This window comes from Carassius auratus, chromosome 10, assembly GCF_003368295.1.
Source record: "Carassius auratus strain Wakin chromosome 10, ASM336829v1, whole genome shotgun sequence".
Classification (NCBI taxonomy): Eukaryota; Metazoa; Chordata; class Actinopteri; order Cypriniformes; family Cyprinidae; genus Carassius; species Carassius auratus.
The window spans coordinates 6,828,833-6,856,695 of NC_039252.1; the positions used below are offsets into that span (position 1 = coordinate 6,828,833).

Consider the following 27,863-nt stretch of genomic DNA (forward strand, 5'->3'; position numbering starts at 1 on the left):
GGCAAAAAAAACAATTCTGTCATTATTACTGGGGTTGGGTACCGAAACCCTGTGCTAATATGGCACCGGTACCTATGGAAACCGGTATTTTGATGCATCCTTGCAGAGAAATGGTGATAATGTAAAATCGATTCTTAAAAAACAAAATTCTTAATCACCCTAAACTTATGAATGGTTGTATGAATGATGAAAAAACAACACAAAAGGATGTACTTTTATTTTAATTACACAAAGAAATTTTAAAGAGTCAGTCTCACCGAAGGGCAGTTCAAAGCGAAGTGTCCAGCAGGACCCGATGTGGAGTTGGATTTTTAGTCCCATATATCTCATCTGCCTTCATCAGAACTTCAGAGTCCAGAAATATCCAATCACCAGGGCCCTCCTGTTCAGAGGAAAGGTTAATCATTACAGTATAAACATATGAAAGAGAGGAATATTTAGGACAGCTTGATGCTTGATGACCAAGTTCACTGAAATAAAACCACTACAAACATTCCATAAGAAACTTATTTTATCATGGAATAATGTGAGATTTTGTGAGATGTGCATGACTTCCTGACCTCCTCTGAATGGCAGATGCTTTTGAGTGGGGATCCAGGCCGTTCCTAACATGGTGTCCCAGATGAGACCTTTGTTCCACACCTCTACAATGAGGCCCAGGTCCAGCCGGCTGATCTCACTAAAAGTCACAACACAACAAAAGATACTTCAAAAGGTGTCGTTTTTTTGTTCGTTTTTGTAAGCGGCAATTGCAACCATTTAGTTTTTTATTTTAGGTACATTATAAAAGCCCATAATATATTTTGAACATACTATAAAAATCGTACTAATAGTTTCTTTAAGGATCATCTCATTGGAGCCTTTCCAGCCTTAAAGGGATAGTTTGGCAAAAAAACAATTCTGTCATTATTACTGGGGTTGGGTACCGAAACCCTGTGCTAATATGGCACCGGTACCTATGGAACCGGTATGCACCGAACCAAATCAGAAATCGCAGATTTTGGTGATTAATTTTGGTTCCTCTGAAATGCCTAAGCGATCGATTGAAATATTTGTCCTGGTTCTCTGAAATTGACACAAGAAGCATGGGCGTCGCTGGGCTCTTTAGCAGGGCTATAGCGTTTATCTCCATAAACTGTACACAAATTTGCGATCGCCACAGAGTCAGTCCCCTTAAATTTCATATAAAAAGGCATCAAACCTGTCTCCTCCCCGTCTTTCAGCGCGCTCTTCAATCTGCAGACTGCTGCAGAGCGGACTCAAACACAAACAGAGGACACAAGGTGTGTGTTTATTGATAGATTGTTAGAATTTCTGTTTCTGTGCAGTTCTTTTCAATAAATAAGGTTTACAAAGGTCTCGAGGGAGCAATCGGTTTCTCATCTACTGTAAAGTTTTCACTCCGTTCACAGCTCATCACACCACAGCTGTTTCCTCCAGCGAAAATGTAGCCGTCAATACATACAGTAAGAATGCGCACTTAAATAATACTTATTTAAATATACTTAATTTATTTATACACTACTGTGCAAAAGTCTTAGGCACGTTACTATTTTCACCCCAACACTGTAAAACCGAACAGTGAAATTAATCAAATGAAATTAGTTAATTGCACTCAAATAATAACGAAAGTTCATTGGACTTAATTTAAATAAGTTATGTTAACTCAAAAATTTGTTGTAGTGAGGTGAACTTAAAATGATTGTGTTTTCTAGTTTCCAGCATGCTTTGCTTCAGAAAACAAGGAAAATAAATTTAGAAATTAAGTGTTATTTTGTGTGTTTTTACACAAGATTAACATAGAGGGACATAAGTTAATACATAAATGTTGTGTTATATTAGATTTCACAAAAGTTTATGTTATGTTGGATTTGTAGTGTTACCGTTGTGGTGAAGAGTAGAGCCTGTGGTTAGACTGAGGATGGACAGCAAAAGCCTAATTTTGAGTGTATTTCCCACATTATAGGAGTTGAAAAATAGATAAAATTATGAGTGAATTACTTCCTAATTATAAGTTCAGAAATATAATTAAGATAACTCTGAGATAATTTAAGGCAACTGGAATTAAATTTTTTAAGTTTATGTAAACTTAAAACATTTAAAAACATCACTTAAATGTTTTTGTGTAATCTGTTACAAAATATTTTTTGAGTTCTGTGAACTTATCAGGGTTTACAGTGAAAGAATGGTGTTCGGACAGTTATTTATATATTTTGCTGTAGTGTGTCAGTAGAAAATATCAGTTTACATTTCCAAACATTAATTTTGCCATTAATTTTGATAATAATCAAGTGAGATTTTTGAATGCACAACCAGTCTGACAACAGCCGGTGCTCCATCATCCAATCTGTCTTTTATTATTACTGTTATTATAAATTATATTGTTGCTACTTTATAAAGAATTAGTATACAGTCATTCACAGAACTGATTAAAGACAGTGACAGACAGCTCTCATTTTAACCCAGATCACAAAATACATTTATCAGGAAAGCACAACTTGGGAAATGAGAGCATCCAAGGAGTGTGTGAAACCATGGATTTATTTTAAATAATTTTAATGTTCTTTAATGTTATCCATAGGTTTTATGTGGCACCTTTTTTATTTTATTTTTTTAAGTATCGCTTCAGGCACAGTTTAGGCACTTTAAGAGTATCAAAATGGCACAGGTAAAAAATAAAAAAAAAATCGATACCCAACCATAATTATTAAGGGAACTACCACATTCAAGGCCCAGAAACGTAGCCAGGACACTGTTAAAATAGTCCATGCGACATCAGTGGTCCAAACTTAATTTTGAAGCAACGAAAATACTTTTTGTGCATAAATAAACAAAATGTCCAAGTCTGACACAGAAAAGAAAAAAACATGAATCCATTTTCCAAATTGTGTTTTTAGCCTGTCCTGAATCACAAGGGTACACCTATTATAAGTGTTTATATTCTGACTATTTTAGATTGCTTCGGGGGGACCGCGCAGGGTAACCCAGTACCTTTGTGATTCTTCATAAACACACAGTAAAAAACGTTGGGTTGTTTTTTTTTTAACCCAACCGTTGGGTTAGACATATTGGGTCAATGTTTTGGGTTATCTTAAAATTTGTTGGGTCATTACTTTTTCGTTGTTGGGTCATTTTTAGTTATAACCCAACTGCTTCACTCCGGTTCAAATTGTAATGGTCCAGTCAGCGACTCAGCGCAGACATCAGCGGCAGCCTGCATGATTATGAAGGGTAAGTAACTTAATATAATTGTATGATGCATATAACTGTTAGAACATGAAGTAATGTGTCTGATCTGTTAATTATTATTTTTTTATACATTAAAAAAAGTTTTAATTCCCTTTAGTCTGTTTGTTTCCCCCAGAGAATCAGATCGTTTGTAAATTAATGATATTCCTGTTTGTTCGCAAGCATTAATACATTAAAAGATTAGCTGCAAAACTTTTCAGACAAGTATTACTTCAAGTTAATAAAAATGTCTGGTGAAATGTCAAAGTTTGACTAAATCATTAGAATTAAGCTATAAAAGCCGCACGGACCATGTGTTTATACTTATGTTTTAGACAATGGAATTTTCGTGAAGAAAAAATTTCAACAATAGAACTTCTGCCTGTTAACTGAAACATTTCAAGGTAAGTAACCAATTAAAATTAATGACACATTTTCAATTTTACTTAGACCTATGACTTAAAAAAATTATGAAAAAAGACAAATGAAGTGAAATAAGTGCATTGCCGCATTCCGTCCAACAAAGCTTCCTTTCATTAACAGTGTACTATTGTTCCTCCCTACAAGTCCAAATCAGTCAAAGGGTAAAGGGTGGGAAAATTTACTCCCATTAGCCGCAAATATTGCCACTAATTTTCTGGAGTGGATCCCCACAAAGACTGTAAAAATTTAAACTGTTAGCTTAGTTTTTTTTTTTACTTGTGCTTTCTCTGTACTTTTGTCATTTAAAGGCCTTTGTGCAGAAATGGTTTTTAAAACCCTTCCTGCCATCTGCACCATACCACACAAATGGAAAAATGGTGTGCACATCATACACAGAAATGAAGCTGTACTTCATTGACATTCAACCTGTAAGTAAAAGCAAAACTTAAAATTACAGTGCCCTGTGTAGTCAAGTCAACTTTATTTATTTTGTATAAGACACACCTTGTACAATACAAATTGTTCCAAGGAGATATAAAAAAAAAAAAAAAAAAAAAAAAAAAAAAAGAAGTAAAATAATTAAAATTTTTGGGTGAATTATGACTTTAACCAATTTAAATTCGCTATAGCGTTTAACTCATTTAAATTCAATCATTTGTAAAGTGAGTGTATCAATAAAATATCATCACAATGCATGTTAACTGAACTTTGTTTTTTTTATTCTTTTAAGGTTGGCATTAACATAGTGCTGTACTTGAATCACGAGACAAGCCAGATTCCACATGTCCTGGTGCTTGGTGACAAGGAAAACTCCTCCCAAGATTTTATTATTTTAAACGGCAAGGCGATGGAACAGAAGACGACAAGCAGTCGATCTGTTTTTCAAACATTTTTGTATATGACATCTACTACCCTAAGCCCTCTGCTCCCATTTGAGAGTTTTTGGAACACACAGTCTTTAATAGTTTCTTCTGCACACTGTGTCCTCCTTAAAAACGTTGTATTTAGTAATCAATAAAACAATTTTTTGTTTTATTGATCTTCAGCAGGTCCAGCAGCTAGTATATTTATTTTAGGATTATTTTTTGTTTTATTATTACATGTTATGTTCATTTTATTTGAAAGTCATAACATTTGCCAAGTGTGGTAACCCATACTCCGTATTGGTGCTCTGCATTTAGCCCATCCAAGTGCACAAACACAGCAGTGAGAAGTGAACACACACCCACAGCAGTGGGCAGCTATAGATCCAGTGCCCGGAAAGCAACTGGAGGTTTAGTGCCTTGCTCAAGGGCACTTCAGCCATGGGTATTGAGAGAGGAAGAGAGTAGTGTTCATTCATTTCCTCCACCTACAACTCCTGTCAGCACCGAGACTCAAACCTGCGACTTTCAGGTTACAGGTCCAACTTTAACCATTAGGCCACAGCTGTGAACTGTATTAGTACATTTGTGTGTTTTGATGTGAATATGAATCGACAGATATGTACATCTTGAAAATGTGAGTTGTATTTTTACACATTCTTGTACATTTAAATAAAATATTTTAAAATATATTTGTAAATGTGTTATTTGCATATTAAAATAAAATCTGAAATTTACAACAAAAGTAGTTTCAAAATATGGTTGTATTAATTAATTTTTAATAAAAATACTCATGTTAATTAATATAAATAATTAACTGAACTGTTGGGTAACTTTTAACCCAACAGGATTTTAACCCAATGGGTTGGGTTAAAATAACCCATTGATGGGAAGGTGCTATACCAACCCATAGTTGGGTTACAGGTTAGGTTATTTTTAACCCAACATTTTTTAGTGTGCATATACAGAGAAGTAGCTCCAGCTGCAATGTTCTTCCCGAGACCAAAGCAGTTCTGTTTATTAACCGCAAGAGCACCAAAAGTTACCGACTGCAGCTTTAAGAAAAGCATTATACAGCTGACTCAAACATGCGATAAAAGCATAGCAGACTAGATTTTTAATCGTTCAGTGAAATTTTAAGGAATTTAATATGTATTATAATTATGGCACTAATTGGGCAGGTAAAAGTCTCATCACTAAGAAAAACAAATGCACAAAACATTTTAAATCAAGTAAGACAACATTCTGTGTTTGAGAAGCTTAGAGAAACACTTACTGCAAATATTTTAAGCACAATGACATTAATTTATATTTAATGCAAGGTTTAGTTTATTTGTACATCAGGTGTGTCTAACAAGTCATAAATTAGTTCAAATCACTATACAAATGCTGAAGTCTGCACTGCATAATCAAATAGTACAGTGTAAAAATTTTAATATTTGTGCTGGTAAAAGCTTGCTCCATAACAATGGCTTCACACCATCTGCTAACAGGATGCAAGCCTTTTCTACAACTGAATGAGACAAATGTGGCTTTTATCTGCCAATCTGCTTGTAATATAATAGAGAACACCAAAGCACACGAGTGCAGCAGCTAAAGAGGAACATTTGGAAATCCATTCATTATTCATTTAGACTTTCAATTGTTTCCAAAGTGTGGTGAGGATGAGATGGTTTTAGACCCCCGGAGAGCCCCTTGTTTGCTCATTTCTCTTTTTTTGCCCTTGTTAGTTTTCCAGAACATGGCAAGTGACAATGGGCGGAGTAATTATTAATTGATAGGTTGCTATAGAGACAGTTAGAGCTTGCTGACGCCATGTACGCACGCTAAAAATGCCGATCCTGAGAGATGTGACGTCTCAAACTCACCCATGGGGTCGTATGGAGGTTCACACAGAACAGCTGAACTCGTGACACGTCTAAATGATACAATAACTTTGCCCTTTGATCAAACAAACAATTGAGGAGCTATATAAACAGACGTAATCCCATTGGCAATATGGTTATATCATCATAATTATTAAAGCTAGTCAAACAGGCTCAGAAAGAGGGCAGACAGATGAAAGTGTGTAGGTTTCTCTGGCTTAACCTTAATTGATTGAATTTGTTCAAAGCAAATGTAGGCAACCCATAAATACGGTTCAACTATAGGCTATTTTATAAAATGACACTGTTACATCACTTACTGTAATGTTTAGCCAATCTTTAGTTAATGTGCTCTCTAATACTAGTAATATTGCTTTTATTTGATTTAGGCAGTTATTAAAACCATTCTACATTGTATGTACATGAAAGACACTTCAATAATACATTTAAAGTGATAAGACTTGCATTTTTCACATGGTAAACCAGCCTTTTTCGGTTTTAAGTTTGCATTCAGTTTAGCCTACTAGCTTAGCATAGTGCTAACTGGTTAAGAAAAAGCTTGTTTAGCTAGCACAATACATCAGGATGAAGTATTGTTATAATTCAATGAGTGAATCAAAATGCATTGTTTATAAAAACACTTTTTCAGTGTAAATCTGAAAAGAAAATTGCATTCTTTTACATTACATTCAAGGCCATGATGTACCGATCATTTTATGAAAGATTTACACAAAACAAAAGTCAGAAAGACTAAGGCATAAACAATACAAATCAACTTTTAAAGAACTAATAATTATTATATAGCGTAGACTTCTGTTCAAAGGTTTGTGGTCAGTGAGATTTTAAATTAATACTTTGATTTAGCAAGAATGCATTAAATTGATTTAAAAAGTGACAGTATAGACATTTATAATGTTACCAAAGATTTCCAATTCAAATAAATGCTGTTTTATTGAACTTATGTTAAAAAAATAAACATTTTTAATCGGTTTACATAAAATATTTAGTCAGCATAATGGTTTCCAATGTTTCTTGAACACCAAATAATGATGCTGAAAATGTAGCTTTACATCACAGCTATCAATTGCATTTTAATATTTAAAAAAAAGTTATTTTAAATAATAATAATAATAATAATAATAATAATAATTCACAATATTACAGGTTTTTTACTGTATTTTTCATCAAATAAATAAAGCCTTTGTGAACACAAGATACTTCTTTCAAACAAACCTTACTGACTTTAACTTTTGAATGGTGTATGACACATAAATAACAGTATGGCTTTGAGATGGATTGTGATGCACAAAATGACTCTTTCACAGTAACACTAAGAATGTATTAAGGAAAGAAAGCATCACATATAATATATAACCAATAATCAATACATGATCAGTCTCTACTCATCTACTCAATCCCCTCTGGTGGCCTTTGTTAGTTCCAGAGGAATCAACCGTTATTTCATTAACCTCAACACTGCTTTCAAATACTTCTTTGAGAGCAATGACACAAAGCTTGACTAGATTGAAGGGCTCTGTTCAATAATGATGACATCTGGCTTTCTGAAGTTCCATTAGGACAAGAGAGCATGAAGTCATCGTTGGGAATGAGGGTACATTACTGTCCCTGAGGACAAACCTTAAATTGATTAGGCCTGGGACAAAATTAACTTCAATAACTTTCTATTTACTTTACTGTCATTGTACATAGGTACAACAAAATTCTGTCTGGTGAGTCTCAACTAAACTAAACAAAAGAACAACAACAACTTCAACCAACCAACAATAAATAAGAGACAACAGTTACCACAAAATAAAGTGCAAAATTTGTCATTAGCTGGAGGGAGTGAGTGCAAAAGGTGTGATAGAGGTCACAGCTCCTGGAAAAAAAAGCTGTTCTCAGACTAATTGCGTGTGCTTTTATGGACCTGTACCTCCAGCCTGAGGGCAGGGGGTCAAACAGTCCTTGACGTAGATTTGGAAGTGGATCCCCAACAATCCTCTGTGCAGTCTTAACCACCTGAGCCAAGTCCTTCCTGTCCTGTGCTGTGCAGTTGGCATACCACAAAGTACCACAATAGCATAGGATGCTTTCTATGGCTCTCCTACAGAAATTGATCAACAGCCAAGAGGAGAGTCAAGCCTGCTTCAACTTCTTTGAAAGTAAGTCTTTGTTGAGCTTTCCTAAACAGGTAGGAGGTGTTCATCAGGGCCAAAGTGAGGTCTGCTGAAATGTGGATAATCAGGAACTTGATGTTTTCCACACGCTCTACTTCTACCCGCTGTATGAGCAGTGGTGCAATTGTACCAGTTTATGCAGCAAAATTTCAGCATTTGGTTTGCTACACTATTACACTAAATTTCTGGAGAAGAACTACATTACCCATAATTCTGAAGCCAAATCAACCAATCAAATGAGTCACTGTTACCGTGGAAACCAGAAATACACAAACAATAAATAAATGCTTTCAATTATTTTCAATGACCTATAGTCAGTATTGTATCACTTTTGCTAATTGAATGACATAATTTAATGGCTCGCAAAATTTATGGAAGTTATTCATTTAGTCATTTAGTTATTCATAAAAATAATTCCTTCCATATTTCATCAAGTACACAGATATAATTGAGGAAGTAAACATTTTTAACATGTAAATTTGGTTGCGTACCACTAATTTACCGCAATAAATTTACTAATATTTAGTATTAAAGTAGAAAAAGTGCATAATTTTTAATATTCAAAGAAAAATCTCGAATACATACAGAGAAATCCGACAAGTGTGAAACAACAGTCGAGACAAGCTGAGAAACTATAGATAGCCACATCCCTGCTACATAGTCCCTGTGACTATGCAAAAAAAAACACATCCAACACCTGAGACCAAACGCATGGATGTAATATGAGGACAGGGCGGGAATTTAAATAAACAGATATAAATCTCTGAGAGAAAACAAATAAGCTACAAGAAACACAGAGCCAGTTTCATGTCTTTGGAAATTTGCCATGTTCTCTGGGTGACAGTCATAAGACTGTTATATACAAATTTTGTCTTAAAATGTACAGTTGTAAGTGGTTTATATGCTATTGTTTTATTATATGGATATATATCAAATATCGAAACCAAAAAGCCCCATGTACAGTGTCATGCAATATTCACTGAAGCTTGGCACAAAGTGAAAGTGATCAAACAAGGTCACTTTCAAACATGGTGCTAAATCTGATCATTGGACTGTCACTAATGATTATTTTGATAGTCCAGTAATCACTCATTTATTATGATGATTAATCGGATCATTTTAATAAATTTTTTATGGTAATAAAAATAGACACGGCTGCTATACCAGGTGCAACAACTGTCGTGTCGCACTGATCCACAACAGCTAAAGTCCATCTACACTGGACACGATGAAGCAACGGTTGAAAATAATTTGTACTCCGCGTCAGTAGCTCATAAATAAAACGAGTCATTTGTTTACTGTCAGGGATTGGTTGCGTCATGCCAGTGTAGACAGCATCACTGATTAAAAAACGTTATTCACCCTTTTTTCATCAGAATTTTTCCTCATTGTTATGGAACAGAGAGGTACGGTCTCCTCTGAGATCATTGCTGGGAAATCCCAACATGTTAATCATAAAAGATTGTATTTGAACACAGAAAATAACACTTTTCACCTTTAAGAAACCAACTGGATCTAGATGTGGAACGTAATGCACAATCAGCCTGCTTATTGGGGTTGTTATCTTGGCGGCTGAGCGGCGTTCATTAATTTGCCAACAAAAGCTTTACAGCAGAGAGTTTGTGTGTTTGCCAGGTTAGATATCTCTCACTGTCGTGACAGATGAATGACTAGCTGTCTGGGAAGTGGTGTTACAGTGAAGGATTGTGAAGGAAGAACTTACAACATGAAGTCCTGCTCCCAGCACGGCTGGTCTCCCCTCACAGTGATGGTGGTACTCTTCACATTTTGCACTTTCAGTGTCACATAGGCATTGAATTTATCTACAAATAAAGCAGAAGATACATGTTTACATGCAGTTTATTAAATCAAAGGAACTTCATTGGATTGGACTGAAACCCTAAGTATTTTAAGACCACAATGAAATCTAAATTGTTTGTGACTTATAGTCCAGCTATGAAGCCATATTTTGCCCTTAGTTAAAATTATGTATTTAATTAATTACTATTTGATTTCTGCATGTCATGTGCAGGGCCACCCAAGTGTCAACATAGGAAAGAAAATAATATTTGTCAAGCCATTTCACTCATCCTGCAGATTTGTACTTAAAACATGAATGATACAAAACCTCAGATCATTTACAGTGACTTCAAATGTTCTGACTTACTAGAAACCACCAGACCTAGTCAACCATCCACAATAAACTAGTGTAGTGTTTATGGTAATTAAGCACACTTCTAAAGTAACAGTATTGACCAAACGTGTGCATGCTGGTGGGTCAGGTTTGCATGGGATTCCCAGAGCACATGTGGCAGGACTGTGACTAAATGAAGCCTGAGTAATAATGCTGTAGTGCGGAGTGAGAGTAAAGATTAGTGTGATTCCCCTCCTCCCCCCACAGAGCCCTGACCTCCATAATCTCACATGAGATCCTCAACAGAGGGAAAAAGCATCAGTTTAGCATCAGATATTATCAATTTATGCCATACATAGAATTTAGACCACAAGACAAGAATTTAACACTATTGTCTATCCAGATTCAAACTGTAATTTACCTGCCTTGTTAAAATCCAGTTTCATTTTGTTTTGGTGTTTTATAATGTGGGGTTATACTTATAATTAGCACCATTGCCTATAAATGTTTCCTTTACTTCATACTTCTGCATGTTGGTTGCACCACATGACTTTGATTTGGCAGAGAACTTTTGTTTCAAATATGAATAACAAGTAAAATTAAATAATATAGAAATAATAATCAAAGAATATGACAAGCTACTAAGGTTTTCCTTTTAATAGTTTCATTGTTTTCAGGATTTTTTTTTCTCCTTGATGTCTGGGCTGTTGTACCACCCTGACATTTCTGACTCTCTACCACCCAAAAAATATTTAAAAAATCATTTTAGATCAGAAATAAAAAACAGAAATGGTCCATTCAGGTGACTGTATATATGAATTACATTTTAATGTATTCCAAAAATAAATGAGCTATATGTCAGTGGAATATTTTCAAGTCAAATTCATAAAGATGGCCCTTCATAAGAAAGAATACAAACGTGTATGCAGACACGTAAAGACACATACGCACTAGTGTCGACTGCAGAAGGATTACTGAGACAGTGACATAACCAACACTATTAATTTCCTGTTTGCCAGCGATGGGGGCCGGCCAACACGTGCCCGATGATACGGTCTGCCAGCAGTGCCACCCACTGCTCTCCTCCCACCCAGAGAAAACCAGTGGTCTTGCCGTCACAGACATATAAATATTCAGAGATTTGACAATATTACTGTCATACAGGCCACTATCAAGATCCAGAGCAGGAGAAACATTACATGATTATGACATCAGCTACAATGACATGCTGAGTCCGTCTGGAAAACAGTAAAAATAATGTAGTTTCCTTATTGAAGTCCATTACATTTTCTAAAAAAAAGAAATCCAGGAAAACTCTCTTAACTTATGACTTTGTTAAAGCACTGCTGGATGTCCTGCTCATGAGAAGTGTGTAAGGGTAGTCAGCTGTTAAAACAGATTTGATAAACTTTGGTGCTTCATTGCACAGTGTTTGTTCCCTTCTTTCAACAGGTCTCCACAGAGACAAAAACAATCAGGCCTCTCCACGACAACAAAAATCAACACGAACCAGTTCAAATAAGATATGTCGGCAAAAATACCACCCAATCCATTCACAAAGATAAAGAGACCGGCTAGAGTGAGCAGGTGGTTGTCCTGCTTTAGATGACCCTATATACTTAATACATGTTCCTAATCATATTATGCATTGGTGCATTCAGTTATTCTGAATTAAAATACAAAACACAATAATATTTATTTTCATCTGACTACATCTAATCACATTTTTAAAGAAGACAAGATGAAAAAATGTTTGCAAAGATTAATTGTGAACCGTCCAAGAAGACCAAAATCATTCAAGAAATAGTTCATTGAAAAATGAAAAGTTGCTGAAGATGTACTGACCCTCAAGCCTTGATGAAAGATGATGATTTCAATAGTAGATGATTTTGTTTCTTCATGGGAACAGATTTTGAGAAATGCAGCAGTACATCACTTGCTCATCAGTGAATCCTCTGCAGTGAATGGGTGCCCTCAGAATGAGAGTCCAAACAGCTCATAAAAACATCACAATTCACACCCCCTTCCAGTCCATCAATTAACGTCTTCTGAAGACAATATAATGCTTGTGAAGATGGTTTTCAAGTCATTCATTTATATACTGGAGTGGTGTGGATTACTTGTGGATTATTGTGATGTTTTTATCAGCTGTTTGGACTCTCATTCTGATGGCACCAATTCACTGCAGAGTATCCACTTGTGAGCAAGTGATGTAATGCTGAATTTTCCAAATTTGTTCTGATGAAGAAACAAACTCATCTACATCTTAGATGGTCTGAGGGTGAAAAAAATTTCAGCAAATTTTCATTTTTGGGAGAATTATTCGTTCAAGAACGTAAAAGTAGTCCGGTTTGATTTCTCAAAATAAATTAGCCAAATATTCAAAACATAAAAGCAAAGTTTGTTTTAGAGTCATTGATTGACAAGGAGTAAACTTAAGACAGACTGTTCAAAATTACCTATTTGAAGATTTTCTGGTAGTTTTGGGGCCACTGTATGGCAAAACAACACAAATACCAATGATGAGACAAATTAAGACACAACCAACCCAAGCAGTGAACTGCCACTGTAATCCATTCTCTATTGCTCTAGCCAGGTGGAGGTTGGGGTAGACAGGAACTAATCAATCAAGCAATGAGCGTCTCGAGAGACAAAACTATGACGTTATGGCATCACACCTGGCCAGATTAGCAGAGAGCCACTTCACATTCAGATACCAATTAAGGATTCAGCACCTCTCCTGATTATCCATTATGTTAGGTAGCGTAGGAGAGAGGGAGGTGGGGAAAGCTACAGACGAAAAACATAATCAGGTAAATTAAACTGTAAAATGTGAATTTAATTATATTAGTCTCACATAGCCAGACTTTTGACTATTAGGATAAAGTATAGTCCAGATTTAATCTTATTCTGACCAATAACCACCTACAGAGACTTTGACTGTCATGAAAAACATCCAACCAGAGATTGTTTAGTTTTTATGTGCCTTTTAGTGACCGGCTTATATTCACGATTAATATTACACCAGCGTTCTTCCACCAGCTGCACAGAAAAATCACAGAGAAATTAGCAGAAAACACTAAAATTTCTGTATGTAACATGGATCTCTAATTAACTTGTTACTAAGTCAACAAACAAAACTCTGAATAACCTACTTAAAGCGAAACTTTCAACTTTAAAACTTAAAGTTTCATGGGGACAAGAAGGTTTTATTGTTTTGTTTTTATGACTGCACCACATGTCATCATTCATTATTGACTGTAGTTGAGTTTTCTGTTAAATTAGTCAAAGGTAGCGTACAATCGAGAGCTGACATTTCCGTTTCAGATCCCTGATGAATCATGTATGAGGAATGGGATGGATTTGAGGTTTGTATACGCAGGTTCACACGAGGGATTCTTCTATGTGCGCAGTACCTGTACATGCTTTTTGCAGTTTACGCTACATTAACAGAGAATTTACGCCAAGAGTGGTGGAGTATAGAAATATTATATCATATAATATTATATCATTATATCATATAATGAGGTTTTTTTCTCCACAGGTACAGTGCAATTAATGGTGTATTCATAGTCCCCCTATCATATATGTCTTAATACATAAAAAAAAAAAAAAAAAAAAAGGTCCATAATTTTTGGGACTTTTTTTTAACAGGAGTGCTCCGCAAGGCTGCAGTTATTTTATCAGAAATAGAGTAAAAAATATAATACTGTAAAATATTATTACATCAAATTACATACATTTTGTGCAATAAAATGTGTATTCCATTCTCTTAATTAATGAGATCATGAAACTGTATGGATATTTCTCCCACAATTACTGACAAATGCTGATTAAAAGTCTTGTTTCCTTCCTTGTTTCCTTAATATACACATCCCTGCCCTTCCTGAGCATGATTCATTTGTACATAAAAAAATTTAAATAAAAAGTGCAACTTGTTCTGCACGGAAACCACTTTTCTTTCTAACCTGGTGTCATAAAATTGAATGATTTTTGATTCAACATTAATGAAACTTTTACTGTAAGTTATATGCAATGTGCAAAAATGCTAACATATGAATATGAGAGACATGCGTTTCAGAGTATTTCAACGCAAGTTCCATTTACAGTTACATGGCCCAAATCTTTCTGAAATGCACTCTATGGATTTCTGTTTAATATTGGTCACACTTTTAGAGGCAGGATAAGCCTGGCTCTGGCCGAACAATCTTAGTGTTTTTAGAGAGGTAAAGTAAACACTCTCCAGCGCTGGAACACAAAAGAGCCACCTGTCACAGACAGAGGCCGACAGGCGTATTCTCAAGCGACTGTTTACTCTCTGATACAATAGAGTCAGTGACACAGTACTGCAGTCTGACATGTGCTGAGCTGCTTGTTTGTTTAAGTGATGGCACAGAGCGATTGGGAAATTCAGGATCGGGTGTGATCTGAGTGAAGAGTGCTCAAGAGTCCCAGAGGGAGTGAGCTGCTCACTAATGTCTCATTCAGATAAACCAGGCATTGTCTGCTTTTATTACTATGCAGGGACGGACTATTTGTAGAGATTGTTAATGCAGAATTTAATGGAAATGAGATATAAATGTACTCAAAATATCAGCTTGTTAATCATGATCTTCTGAACACAAAAGATGTTTTGGTTTTGGTTTGTGTCCATACAATGAAAGTGAGTTTTTTCTTGCAATTGCAAGTTTGTATCAGAATTCAGAATTTTGAGATCAAAGTTGTAAGATATCGACATCAAGATTTTCATGTGCATTCCAGGATTTTTTTTCCATATAGTGGACTTCAGCGGAGACTAATGAGTTGCAGGTAGGGTTGTGCCGATAGACGATCATATTGTGTAGCGATGATAGTCAGAGATATCGACGATAGCAGATGTCTCTGTCAATAGTCAAGACTATATTAGGCTCATTCTCCTATTAATGTATTCAATTATAATAATAATAATAATAACTATTATTGTTTTAATTTACAATACTGGACTATTGATTTTCACCATTGACTGATTTCGCAGAACATTTAGACTGATAACTTCCATGAGCAGATGTGGCAGATTTGTCACAGGATGCGCGATATGAGAGTTGCGTCAGACAGTATTTTTATATTTAACGTTAGTTTATCATTATGTTTGAAAGTATATTTGTTTTGATTATTTCCGTAGGCTCTCTCTCGTGCACCTGCGTGGTTTAAAACACCACTCTCGTCTCTTGCTCCACCCATGCACGATAATATTGTGTATCGTCGATCACACAAGCTGAAGATATGATGATTTGAAAAATGACCATATCACCCAACACTAGTTGAAGGTCAAATATACAGTTTGCAGCTTGAAAAGGGCTCTAAATAATCCCAGCAGAGGAGTAAGGGTGTTTTAGTGAAACAATCTGTCATTTTCTTCCAAAAAAAAAAGTCAAATGCCCTTTACAAAAATGGATGGAGGAGAAAATTCCAGCAGGATTACGCACTGTGTGAAGACCATTTGTGGTTATAAAGTGAATCAATTATTATTATTTATTTTTTTTAATGACCGATCGTTTCTCCATATGAGCCCCTTATTCCTCAGCTGGGATCATGTAGAACCCTCTGAAGCTGCATTTTTGACCTTGAAATCATTGGCCACCATTGAAGTCCACTATATGGAGTAAAATCCTGGAATGTTTTCCCTTATAATTTTTTTTTTCTTTGTGACTTAAGAAAGAAAGACATCTTGGATGACATGGGGGTTAGTAAATTATCAGGGAATTTTTATTCTGGACGTGAATTTATCCTTTAAGCAATTAAGTCTTGTTTTCAGAAAATACTATCAAAATTTTCTAAGTTTAAAACAAGAAAAAAAATGGTGTAAAAAAAATTGTAAAATGCCAATGTGGTAAGAACAATTTTCTTTATTCAAAGGGAAAACAATATTATTTTTCTTGCCCTTTTAGCAGATTTTTATTATTATTATTAAACAAGACTTAATATCTGAAATAATTTTGCTTGGAAAAAAAATGTATCTCTTGATATAAGAATATTTAGATATTTGTGAAAGAAAACAAAACGTGATTTTTTGCAGAGCATGTTGTGGACCAAAAATATATATTTTTTTTAAAAAGGACATGACTGTGAGGACAAAATTTCATTTTTTTGTAAAGAATCTCTTTTTTTTAAAAAAACTCATTGCAGATCTAAGCATTGCTCAAGGCACAAAATCTTAGATTTACATATGGGTTTACAGCTTCACACCTCCCTTAAACTCTAGCCAACACCTATATTGTGAAAATAAGCACCGTGTAAGGCATCCTGTGACATCCCATTACAATCCAAGAGCTGCTGCAGAGCTTTTTTGTACGTGTAGATTATGATTTTCAGGAAAACACAGTACACACAAGTCACCTTCCTGTCCATGGACACAGTAGTCTGGCTAACAGGATCGAAGTGAAGGCCAGCAGTGTGAGGATTTGCAGATAGGGAGGGTGTGGGGATTTGGGCTTAACCTACACTGATCTTACACACTAACTCACAAGCTACAAGCTCTGGGACTCAAACAAGATAAATGGCATGAGGGCAGAATCAGTTATCAAATGAAACCCTGAACTTTCAGCAGGAGAATCAAGCTTTCTGAGGAAAACAAAGTATATCATGTAGATGTAACGTGATGTGAAGTACTGTGATTTGAGTGGTACTGCATTAGTGTAAATTGTACCAAAATAACTCAAAATACCACACAGTTCAAGAATCATGAAACCTAGATGATTTACATAAGATTTCAATGGCCCAGAAAAAACTGAATATTGTTTGTACATAATTCTGAATTGCATTTAAAAGAACAGAAAAACATGTGAGATTTTGCTTACCCGGAGGTCCTTGGAGTTTGGCTTTCTTAACTGCAAGAGAAAAAAAAAAGTAGTCAGAAAGACAACATAATTACATAATCATGCTAAGAGTTACATACTGTACAGTGGCACAAGTTTAGGTAAAAAAAAAAAATGTAAACAGACGAACATAATATTTATGATAGATAATATTTTAAAAGTCCTGGTGACTTCCTATTACAGGTGTGTCTTTTCTTTTGTAATTTAATTTTAAAAAAAGCTAAATTTCTTATATTCTAGATTCATTGCACACAAACTGAAATATTTCAAGAATTTAATTTTTTTTTTAATTCTGATGGTTACGACTGACAGCTTAGGAAAATAAATTCAGTATCTCAAAAAAAAAATTAATATTCCATTTTGAGCTTGATTAGTTTGATAAATTTTGAGTGTAAACACTGGGTTCCCTTTTGGGCTAGTTTAGAACGGGAAATATCAAACATGGGAAAGACTACTGACTTGACAGTTGTTCAGAAGACAATCATCAACACTGATCAACAAAAGCTGAAATATAAAAAATATATAAGAAAGTTTGCTTTTTTGAATTAAATTACAAAAAATAAAATAAAATGTAATTTTTGAGATGAGCCTGTATATGAACCAGTAAGCACTCAAAAGAAAATAAATCATACAGGTTTGGAACAACAAGAGTGAACATGTGATTTTATTTATTTATTAATTTATCTATTTATTTTATCAACAATTTCAGTGCACTCTGTGCTTGGATTTAATTAGTAATTTAAAATATACATATTTAAATACTAAACATAAACATAGTGATGAAGACACTATATTCACGTTATCTAATACATAATCCTACATGTCCTATATACTGAATGATGGAGTCACATGTTTGTGAAATCTTTTCTTAACAGCCACACAGACATTACAAATACATAGTGAATTTATTTACAGATTTTTGTTTTTTGCTAATATTTTCTTTATTTGGTCAGTTATTTGTTAATTTATTCTTTTTTTTGTTTGATAACTCAGACCAGAAGAGTGAAGGGAAAGCAATTCAAAAGTAGGCTTGATCTCATGATGCACCTAACATTACCTAGTTGGTTAACACAAATTCATTTAATGGCTTGGCTAGATATCGGACTACAAAAGACTAAAGTATAGGCTAAATGCCTTCCAAGACTGACAGCAATCCATTCAGAAAAGGTTTGACAGCCATACAATAATACTTAATCAAGTAAGTTTGAGATCCTTGCAATCCACATACAGTATGAGGGAGCGGGAAATCCTGAATGAAGCAACTGATAAACGTACATTATATGCATCACATTTGTGGTGGGGAAGCAATGTAAATCCCTTTTAAAAAAATCCCTGTGTCTGCAAAACCAACCCCATTTTGAACAATACTCCTGTCTCTGTTTAAGACCCTGCCCATGGCCATACAATAACTATTATGGGATTGAGCTGTGATTTAGGGCAGATTACTTCTGATAGCTGCTTGAGCCCGTGTGCTGGCCCGTGGCTGGATGGATATGCCAGATGGATGCTGGGATTGGACGGCAGAGCGCGAGACATCACAGTGGATTACTAATGCATATTGCTGTAACCTCTCTCTGGATATCAGACAAGACATAGCGCACACAGGAACACAAGCCTTGTGGGGCATAATAATGTTGAGATTAGGATTGAGAAACAAAGGTTAACAACACAATGAGGAACACGGATGCAAGAAATGTGTTCCCAGAAAGCGACTCTGACAATCACTGTTCAGTGTGTTTTGTCACAGGAAGTCTGTGCGATGAGGAATATCAGAATGTGTGATTGTTTTCCACATTTCTAGCTGAGCGGAAACAGAGGTTAGGTTTCTTTAAGGCCTTGGGGAATGGGTCAGCGTGTCAGTGGAAACTCATTGACTCATTACTGTGGGGTGCTAATAATGGAAAGCAATGCATTCGTTTAGTTTCAATCCTTCCTGAAATGCTGTGTTTAGACAGAGGGCGGCTGGACTGGAACTTCCTGCACGTCACCTTTGTCCAATCTACTGCATTTATCCCTGAATATACTTGAGAACTTTCCTGCAAAAAAAAAAAAAAAAAGGTTTAAACCAGCCTAAGCTTAGCTGATACCAGATATTTTCTCATCCTGACCATCTGAAAACTAAGAGACCAACTGAGACCAGAAAAACAGCTTGGTTGGTTGGTTTAGGCTGGTCTAAATATAATTTTTTTTCAGAAGGGTAACTAGTAGTGGTCTATTTAAACCTCTTTCTCCCCTTGATTTTCTGTGTCATCTTCTCCTTACGGCATTACAAAAAGTCCAAAAATGTACAAAAATGTTAAGTATTAAACATACATACATATACATATACATATACATATATATATGGAACCAAATAGTAGATGGTATATGGGTATTTTAATAATAATAAAAAATTCCAAATAGTAATATTGTGAAATATTATATTCTAACATGCTGATTTGTTGTTCAATTATAACTATTATTGTGCTCAAATATTAATATGGTTCTTAATATTAATGATGAAAACAGATCAAAAGAACATCATTTATCTGAAATTAATCTACTGTAACATTATACATTTCTTTACGGTCACATTTGAAAATGTATCTTCGATAAATAAAACTTAATTTCTTCTTTTTCATACTCCAAACTTTTTATTTTCAATTATTGTAATACTTCACAATATTACATTTTTACTGTATTTTTGATCAAATAAATGTAGCCTTGGTGAGCATAAAATAATTCTTACAAAATTTTATTTTAAAAAAATCATAATTATTGACTGGTAGTATAACCCAGGAAGTGTAAACTGTGTGTCATTCAGCCGTGACCAGTGTCGACCCTGCAGTGAAGAGGGAGCTGGATGACTGGACGGAGAGAGCAACAGATGGACAGAGGATTAGATCTTCAATCCCCCCACTCACTTCAGTATCAGACACTCACTCACTCTGTACCTTTGGAGCACAACAATTAAACTTAAGGAGTCATATCATGACATATCATAAATGTTTATTCTTTTTTTCCCTCCTTTGGAAGGTTTCTTCTGACATTTACAATTAAAGAGTAAATTATTTGCTGTTGGGGTTTAAGTGGATGTTTTGCTAAATGTTAAATTTACCCGATTTTCTAAAAATATGATGGATATGACCACTTCAAGATAAATTACAATACAGGGACTGTTTCTTTTCTTATGTCAGTCTGCCACAACATTTAAACCTGTTTTTCCTTCCACAATAGGATGCTTCCAACATGGAAAAAAAAAGTATAACTGTGAATTTATATTTCACAAATATGAGTAGGAGTGGGCGATGACAAAAATCTTATATGATGATATGCGCAATTTTATTTCCCGGTAATGATATATATCATGATATTGTTATTTTTGCTATAAACTTTTTGATACCATAGAAATTTCATAATTCTTGTCACCAGTGTCAATATCACACAACTAATATTAGCCTAAACTGAAAAAATAAATTAATGCAAAAAAAAAGATCAGGCTCACTGAAGACAAGTAGTAAACAATCAGCAATTAAATAAAAAATAAGAAACAAATTACAAGCAATAAGACAAAAAACTACAGTAGAACATGTAATCAATCAAATGTATAAAAACACGGTCTAATCTTCACGGTGCAAATTAAATGTATATTTCTTTTTATTAATGCAACACAAGTGATTTAACCAAGAGCAGAGAGAGATTTTCTCTCTTTTGTTGTTTGATTAACATAAATGACAGACAGCAGGAATATTAGACTGCTGTCACTTTAAGAGCTGCCCGGATCCAATATACTGTAACATGTTTACTTTCTCAGCTATTTGCTTTCACTTCAGAACTATATTACTGTATATTACTGTGTTTACAAGGATACCTGCAAATAAGGCACATATGACACATAACAGTGTGTGTATTTAACCTTTGAAGACCTATAAAAGCAGCAAAAATAAATCCCGCACTCTATGAGCACAGTCTTCTTGTGCATATGCCTCTCAGACAGCACATAAGCGCACACTAGGGCTGTGCAAAAAATCAAATGCGATTTGCATACGCATCTCATCAGTAAAGATGCTCCTGTAATTAAAAGTATATCTCCAGCACTTGCGTTCAGATCAGGGTTGCCAGGTTTCCACAACAAATCCTGCCCAGTTCCTGGGATATGTGCGTGCTTTCACACACAACCCGTATAGATCCCGTAATGACACGTGACATCAGGGCGTGACGTGTAATGTACGAGTCGAAAACGTTAGACACGTTAGACTTTCCCTTAAGCTTGCGAACGATATCGGCGTCAGCGCGGAAACTGAGGAACTAACTGATTTCTGCTTAATATAGTTTGCAAATTTTTTTTGTCGTGAACGTTGATCTTCCTTCAAAACAGCCGGTAAAAGAGTCACACGATAACGTGCGTCATCACTACGACACGGCATTAGATCTGGCTTTTGTTCACACAGTGCTCGTCCCGGGATTGAACCCGGCAATGTTACTAGGTCCCCGACCTGGGATCAGTCCCGGAATCAATCCCGGGTCGTGTTTGCTTTCACACAGAAGGCGATCCGGCAATGTTCCGGCAATTTGCTGGGTTCGACGTGCAGTGTGAAAGGGGCCTGTGCAGTGTGAGAAGTGAGCCTGGTTAAATATGAGCTTAAATAGTGATTTATAGCCAAATAAAAAAACACTACCAGATGACATTGACACAAAATCTAAAGCAAAAATAATAATTATGCCATTTATGTTTCATAGTGCATCTATGTTCTTGCTTGCCATCTAAACTTAATTAGATCACGTAAAATAATAGCAAGACAATATTAATGTCTCCATGAGCTACACACAAAAACCAACAAAATAGCACATCCAGCATAATCTGATTGCACGTTTACATGCACGTATTTAAGACGATTATGCTTCATAAGCCAAAAACACACTTGGTCATGTTAACGCGGTAACCCGTTTTCTTTTATTGAAGTAAGGTCATAAATGGCGTAAGCATAACACGGTAAAAGCAGGTAGTTTTTTGCCTCTTACTCTGATTTCGCACTGCATGTAAACGCAATAATCTGCTTTCTGTCGGCTCATTGAAGTACACGTGTGATACGTGACAGGAACGCATCGTTAGTGCAGATTTAAGTGCATCTAGACCGACAAAACGTTTTGCAATAAAGAAAGAAGGAAATATATCACAAAAGCAGACTTATTCATGACTCAGAAAATAATTGTACAAAATTCTCATATCGTGCAGCAGAAGTAGAAATGGTTCAGTCACAATGCTGTGTTATATATTCTAAGTTTCCCAACATGTTGCAAGCTTAATTTAACATCACAACGGACAAAAGTATGGTACACTCTAAGTCAGATATGCAAATGATTATATTTTAACGTCACTACAGGGAAATAACCTGATTTATTAATGAAGTCATGTAAATGCAGCTTGTCAGGTTACTGGTTTTCATGTAAACGTGCTCACTGACAAACAAATAACTCATATGACTCTGTCCTTTAACTGAATGGATCTCCTTCACTGAACAAATTAATTTTACTGGTTTGCAAAATCAATCTGCTTCACTTACTCAACTAAACTCTCTCAATTCTTGCTGTGAAATTTTTTGCATGTAAGGTTAGTGAAGCTTCAATCAATACCATAATGGGTTAATTTCTTATAATGACATTCAATAATAAAAGACTTATCAAATAAAGCATTAAAACATATATATGCAACAAGACAATTCACTCTGTTAATCCTGCAAAACTGCAGAAAAACAATAACCGAATTCATTCTCTGCTTGCAATAAATGTTTCAACACACTACATCACCTTGATTCCCCCATCAGGGGGTCACAATGAGTTTGTCAGTGGATGTAGTAGAGATGTAAAACCCAGCCATGCATGCATGCTTAATAAATACAGATCTATAATAAAGCAGATCTGATAGATGTCTGCAAACATACACCAATTAAATTATTCTGCAAAGTCACAACAAATGTGTCTAGAGATTGGACCGAACCGAACACACTGAAGTCCACGTGACCCCACACGGCCGTTCTTTGTGTCTGTCTTATGTGTGTGCATGGAGATCACTCATTTGTGTGTGTAATGACATCACCATGGAGATAGGCCTTTTGTCTGAACAGCATTAAATAAGGAGAAAAACCTTGATCATGATGAAAGAGGCGGACGGTGAGTCAGAAAGGCCGGAATGCTTCTGAGGTTAGTGTAAACGCAGTTAATGACGGAGGACGATATTTAGAGGAAGTCATCAGCTAAACAACTGTTCTTACTGTACATACAACAACCTATGCTCATGCTGTCCTTCTGCACCCTACCCAGTGTTCACTGCTTCCTACACTAAGAAGGGGAGATCACTTCACTTGACAAATGTGGAATGTTCTGCAACATCATTAAACACGTTTTACACCTACAGTTAAGGTACTTTATGTATGATGACTCTAGTCTAATCTAAATAAATTAAACAAATATAAAATAAATACAAAATGACAATACCCTTTTGATTTAAATATGGTTCAACACTCAAATCCTCCTGTTCCGGTGAAGTTTAACAAAGCACAATGAGGAAACTACAACACAATCTAAACCATGCCAAAAGAGCTTTCTAACTGGTGATCCACAAAGCAAAACTTCAACTTCAATGACATTTCATGTGAGTAAAAGGTGTCATTTGTTAAAACTGAGGACACTGTTAGTGTGATGAGAAAAGAGCTGTGACCTTTTAAACTTTAAACCAAAGAAATAAAAGCTCTTGTGAGACACACGGAGGAATTTAATCACAGTCTGGGTTCTGCACAAACATTTCCTTTGTCTCTCTGAATAATTGACTTGTTTGGAGATGAACGTGCTACATATGGAAGTTTTGTATCTGTGCAAATCTGCTCGTCTCCACTGATTCTTTCTGCTTTACTTGCATAACCTCAAATATGTCGCTGTATATCAACACAAGTTCCTGAGTAAGGGAGGCGTTGGGGGTAAAAAGCCTGTATGGTTTCCCTTTTACGAGGAAGGAAAGTCAAACACCTTTTACACACTTCATGCTTCAAACTAAAACTCTTCCTCAGAAAATGTACTCTGCATGTGCTTCTTTTTTAAGCTTGCTTCATGTGTTTTCTTTTGTCAAACAGCCCAGTCCCTGTTGAAATCACATTAGCCTGCAACTCTCAGTGTATGGACCCTGTCCCACCCTCCACATTCACTGCCTTCAGCCTTCAAGCTATATTGTGTGGACATTAAGCAGAGACACTTTCACCAAAGACAGCAATCAACAAAGCAAGCACTGCCACTGGAGCAGATTGAGCGTAGATAAGAAAGAGAGGAAATAATGGAGATGTTGATCTGCGACTGGTCCGTGACCGAAGATAAAAGGAGTGTGTGTGTCACTGAAGGAGTATGAGAGCACACATGACCAGTGCCGGCCCGACCAACAGGCGGTCGCCTGGGGCCCCAATTTGATTTCAGGGCCCCAAGAATGATGTCACGCATTTTTAATTGTTTTATTTTTTCAAATGTCCACATATAGTACGAGTGGTCATGTGTCAATTATTATTAATGCTTGTGTATTCCATAGACCCGATTAAACACAATACAATTCACAATGACGGTGAGCAAAATGCAAAACATATTTTATTAAAAGAATATCTCTGAATAATTCATACATGACAAATAGCTGAAAACGATAATAATAATAAACTATCTAAATAAAAGCGAAAAAAAGATTAGAAACATACATAGCAGCACCACACTCTATTTAGCATAACACCTCCCACTATTGGCTATTGGGTGAACTAGAATGTCGTAACGTATTCCTAGTAGGCTACAGATTCCACATATTCCACTTAGCCACATATCTCTTTAAATTCCTTTCGATATATACTCGAGAAAGTGTCTTAAATAAGTCTAAAGTTATATAACGTCATAAGTCTGGTTGCTATTTTTGATCGACGTATTTCTAATTTATGCAATGCACATTGATGGTATTTTAATTTGAAATTAAATGGCATCCAAACGATATCTTTCCAGAGCCGAAAAAAGAAAGAAGAGAAAAGCAGATGAAGAAAAGCAGGCTCAAAGTAAAGGTATGTTTCGCTAAACATAATACATTATTTATTAGTTTAGTATTAATACTTGATTTAATAAATGTGATGATGCCCATGATCACAGACATACTTGTGTGATATGTGAGAGAAAATTAGGCCACATTCAGCATGTTTCATTAAATAATCAATTAATGATCTGCTTTCATTCAAAAGAGCCAGATGAGCCAGCGGCATTTACAAAATACAGCAAGTTAATAACTCAACTAAATCACTAATTATAGTAGTTAAAATATTCAATTAAAGTTATCTATTAATATTATACAAATAAATTGTATTAAAATATCATAAATGTTATTGTTTATATGTGTGTGTGTGTGTGTGTGTGTGTGTGTGTTTATAGATAGATAGATACACTGTTAGAATATGTATTATTTTAACATATTTAAATAGATTAAATTAAACAGATGAGTAAACATATGACATTATTTTAATTAGTATTTAATAAATTAGTATTTACTTTATATAATTAGTATTTACTTGTGTGTATTTTTATAGTGATTATATTTAAATATTACCCTAATTAAGTAAATAACAACTACTTAAATACTAATTAAAATTATTTAATAGTGAATCTACAGAATTTAATTAAATATATTAAAAGATACAAAGAAAATTCTTATATATATATATATTCATACATAAACACTATATTTTACAAAATATATTTAAAATATATAATATTTTCATGATGATATCTTAAATGTATATACAAAATGTATATATATACTCACCTAACAATATATCACTTAAAATGTAAAAATATTGGCATATTATATGCATTATTCCAATATTATACACATTATAATTTACTATAATAAATTTAGTATTTTTAAACAAACCACACTCAATGTTTCACCTATATATTTTTGCCTTTTCCCCTTATTTGCTACTAAATTGTCTTTAATAATGTTCTGAATAACGCCAACACCTAATTGTTCTTTTTTCTCCCAATAAATTTAGAAATCTAGATTTTATTTTTCACTGTCCTGTTTGTGCTGCAGAGCTGTATTACGTCACGACGCCAAACAGCTGCTTCCCTCAAACTACATCAAACCTATAACAAACCTCAAATTATACAAGATTTCAGCCTGCTTGATCTTGACAGCATCACTTGACTGAAACAAACTGTATACTATTTCACGAAAACGACAAACATGTCGGAGAAAGTAAATAGTAAGATGTTTATGGTTTTGAAAAATCGCTCTGGCGGCTGAACTTTCAAAGAAACGGAACACCTGCGGAGTGTGACAGCGCGCGGACAGGTGCAAACACACGCCGTGAGACAGAAAACACATTTAAATCAGCACTCACCTCTCACGCACAGGAGAGACATGGCAACCGAAGTTTCTTCCTCTTGGTTAAATCCTGTCACTATAATGAGTTCTCAGCTGTCCGGTGACATTTCAAACGATGTCACAAGTTAGCTCCTCGTCTGAGCGCACTTCTGAGGATGCTCGACGGAGTCTCTATCCCGCAGGTGACGCGTTCTGACCCGGATGACCCAACGCCATCACCAAACTGGACGTGTAGAAACTCACAGAATAAGAGGCGGGGCTGGCAGGGATTATTATGACGTCGGAATTCCCTGAGCCAGAGGGCGGGATTCGCTGGACAGTTGACCAATGAGCGAGCTAATGGGTGTGGCTTATGACTGTTAGGTGAAGGAACAGGTGTGACGCTGGCCTGTTCATATGAGAGTGGAGAAAACTTGGATAAACACAGTCAGATCTATTCGTTCTCTATCTCTAAAGAAAGTTGCTACCAAGTCTTGCTCTATTGCTTATTTGGTACAAATTTGTAAATCATCTTCAAAATGGGGAAAGTGTTTGGTTATTACCTTACAATCAAGGCAAAATAATCTCTTTCAAAATAATACAGATTATTTCCTGTTAAATATTTTCTCTGTAAGTGTAAGAAGAATGTTGATGTTAGTTGCTATTTTTGCACCTGCAAACAGTCCCCCACATCTTCTGGCATTGTAGTTATGATGCATGTTTATCAAAGAAAAGGCAGTATTTAATTTTAATTAGCATTTTGAAAATGAAGTTATATTTTAGAATATTTTAACTATGATAATGTGAATAACGAAGCCTTTGTTATTAATCTGCTTATTTTAAGTTTCACATTCATAAATGAAAATTCTCTAACAAAAAAAATGCCCTTTTAAAGAAAGGTTTATAAAGAATTGTAAAACTGTTTTTGTACTATTCAACAAATAGAAAGGCAATTAAACCTGTCCAC

At 35.1% G+C, this 27,863-nt stretch overlaps 1 protein-coding gene across 1 annotated transcript; it reads right to left on the bottom strand.

The window, feature by feature from the left end:
• Positions 1–288: 288 nt before the first annotated feature.
• On the bottom strand, positions 289–27,573 carry LOC113110430 (protein unc-13 homolog B-like). The gene is made up of 5 exons (XM_026274626.1): positions 26,934–27,573; positions 17,527–17,556; positions 10,280–10,379; positions 561–679; positions 289–382 (listed from the first exon to the last, which is right to left on the bottom strand). The coding sequence occupies exons 1-5, from the start codon at positions 26,953–26,955 to the stop codon at positions 369–371; spliced, it is 285 nt and encodes a 94-aa protein (XP_026130411.1). The 5' UTR covers positions 26,956–27,573; the 3' UTR covers positions 289–368.
• Positions 27,574–27,863: the final 290 nt, after the last annotated feature.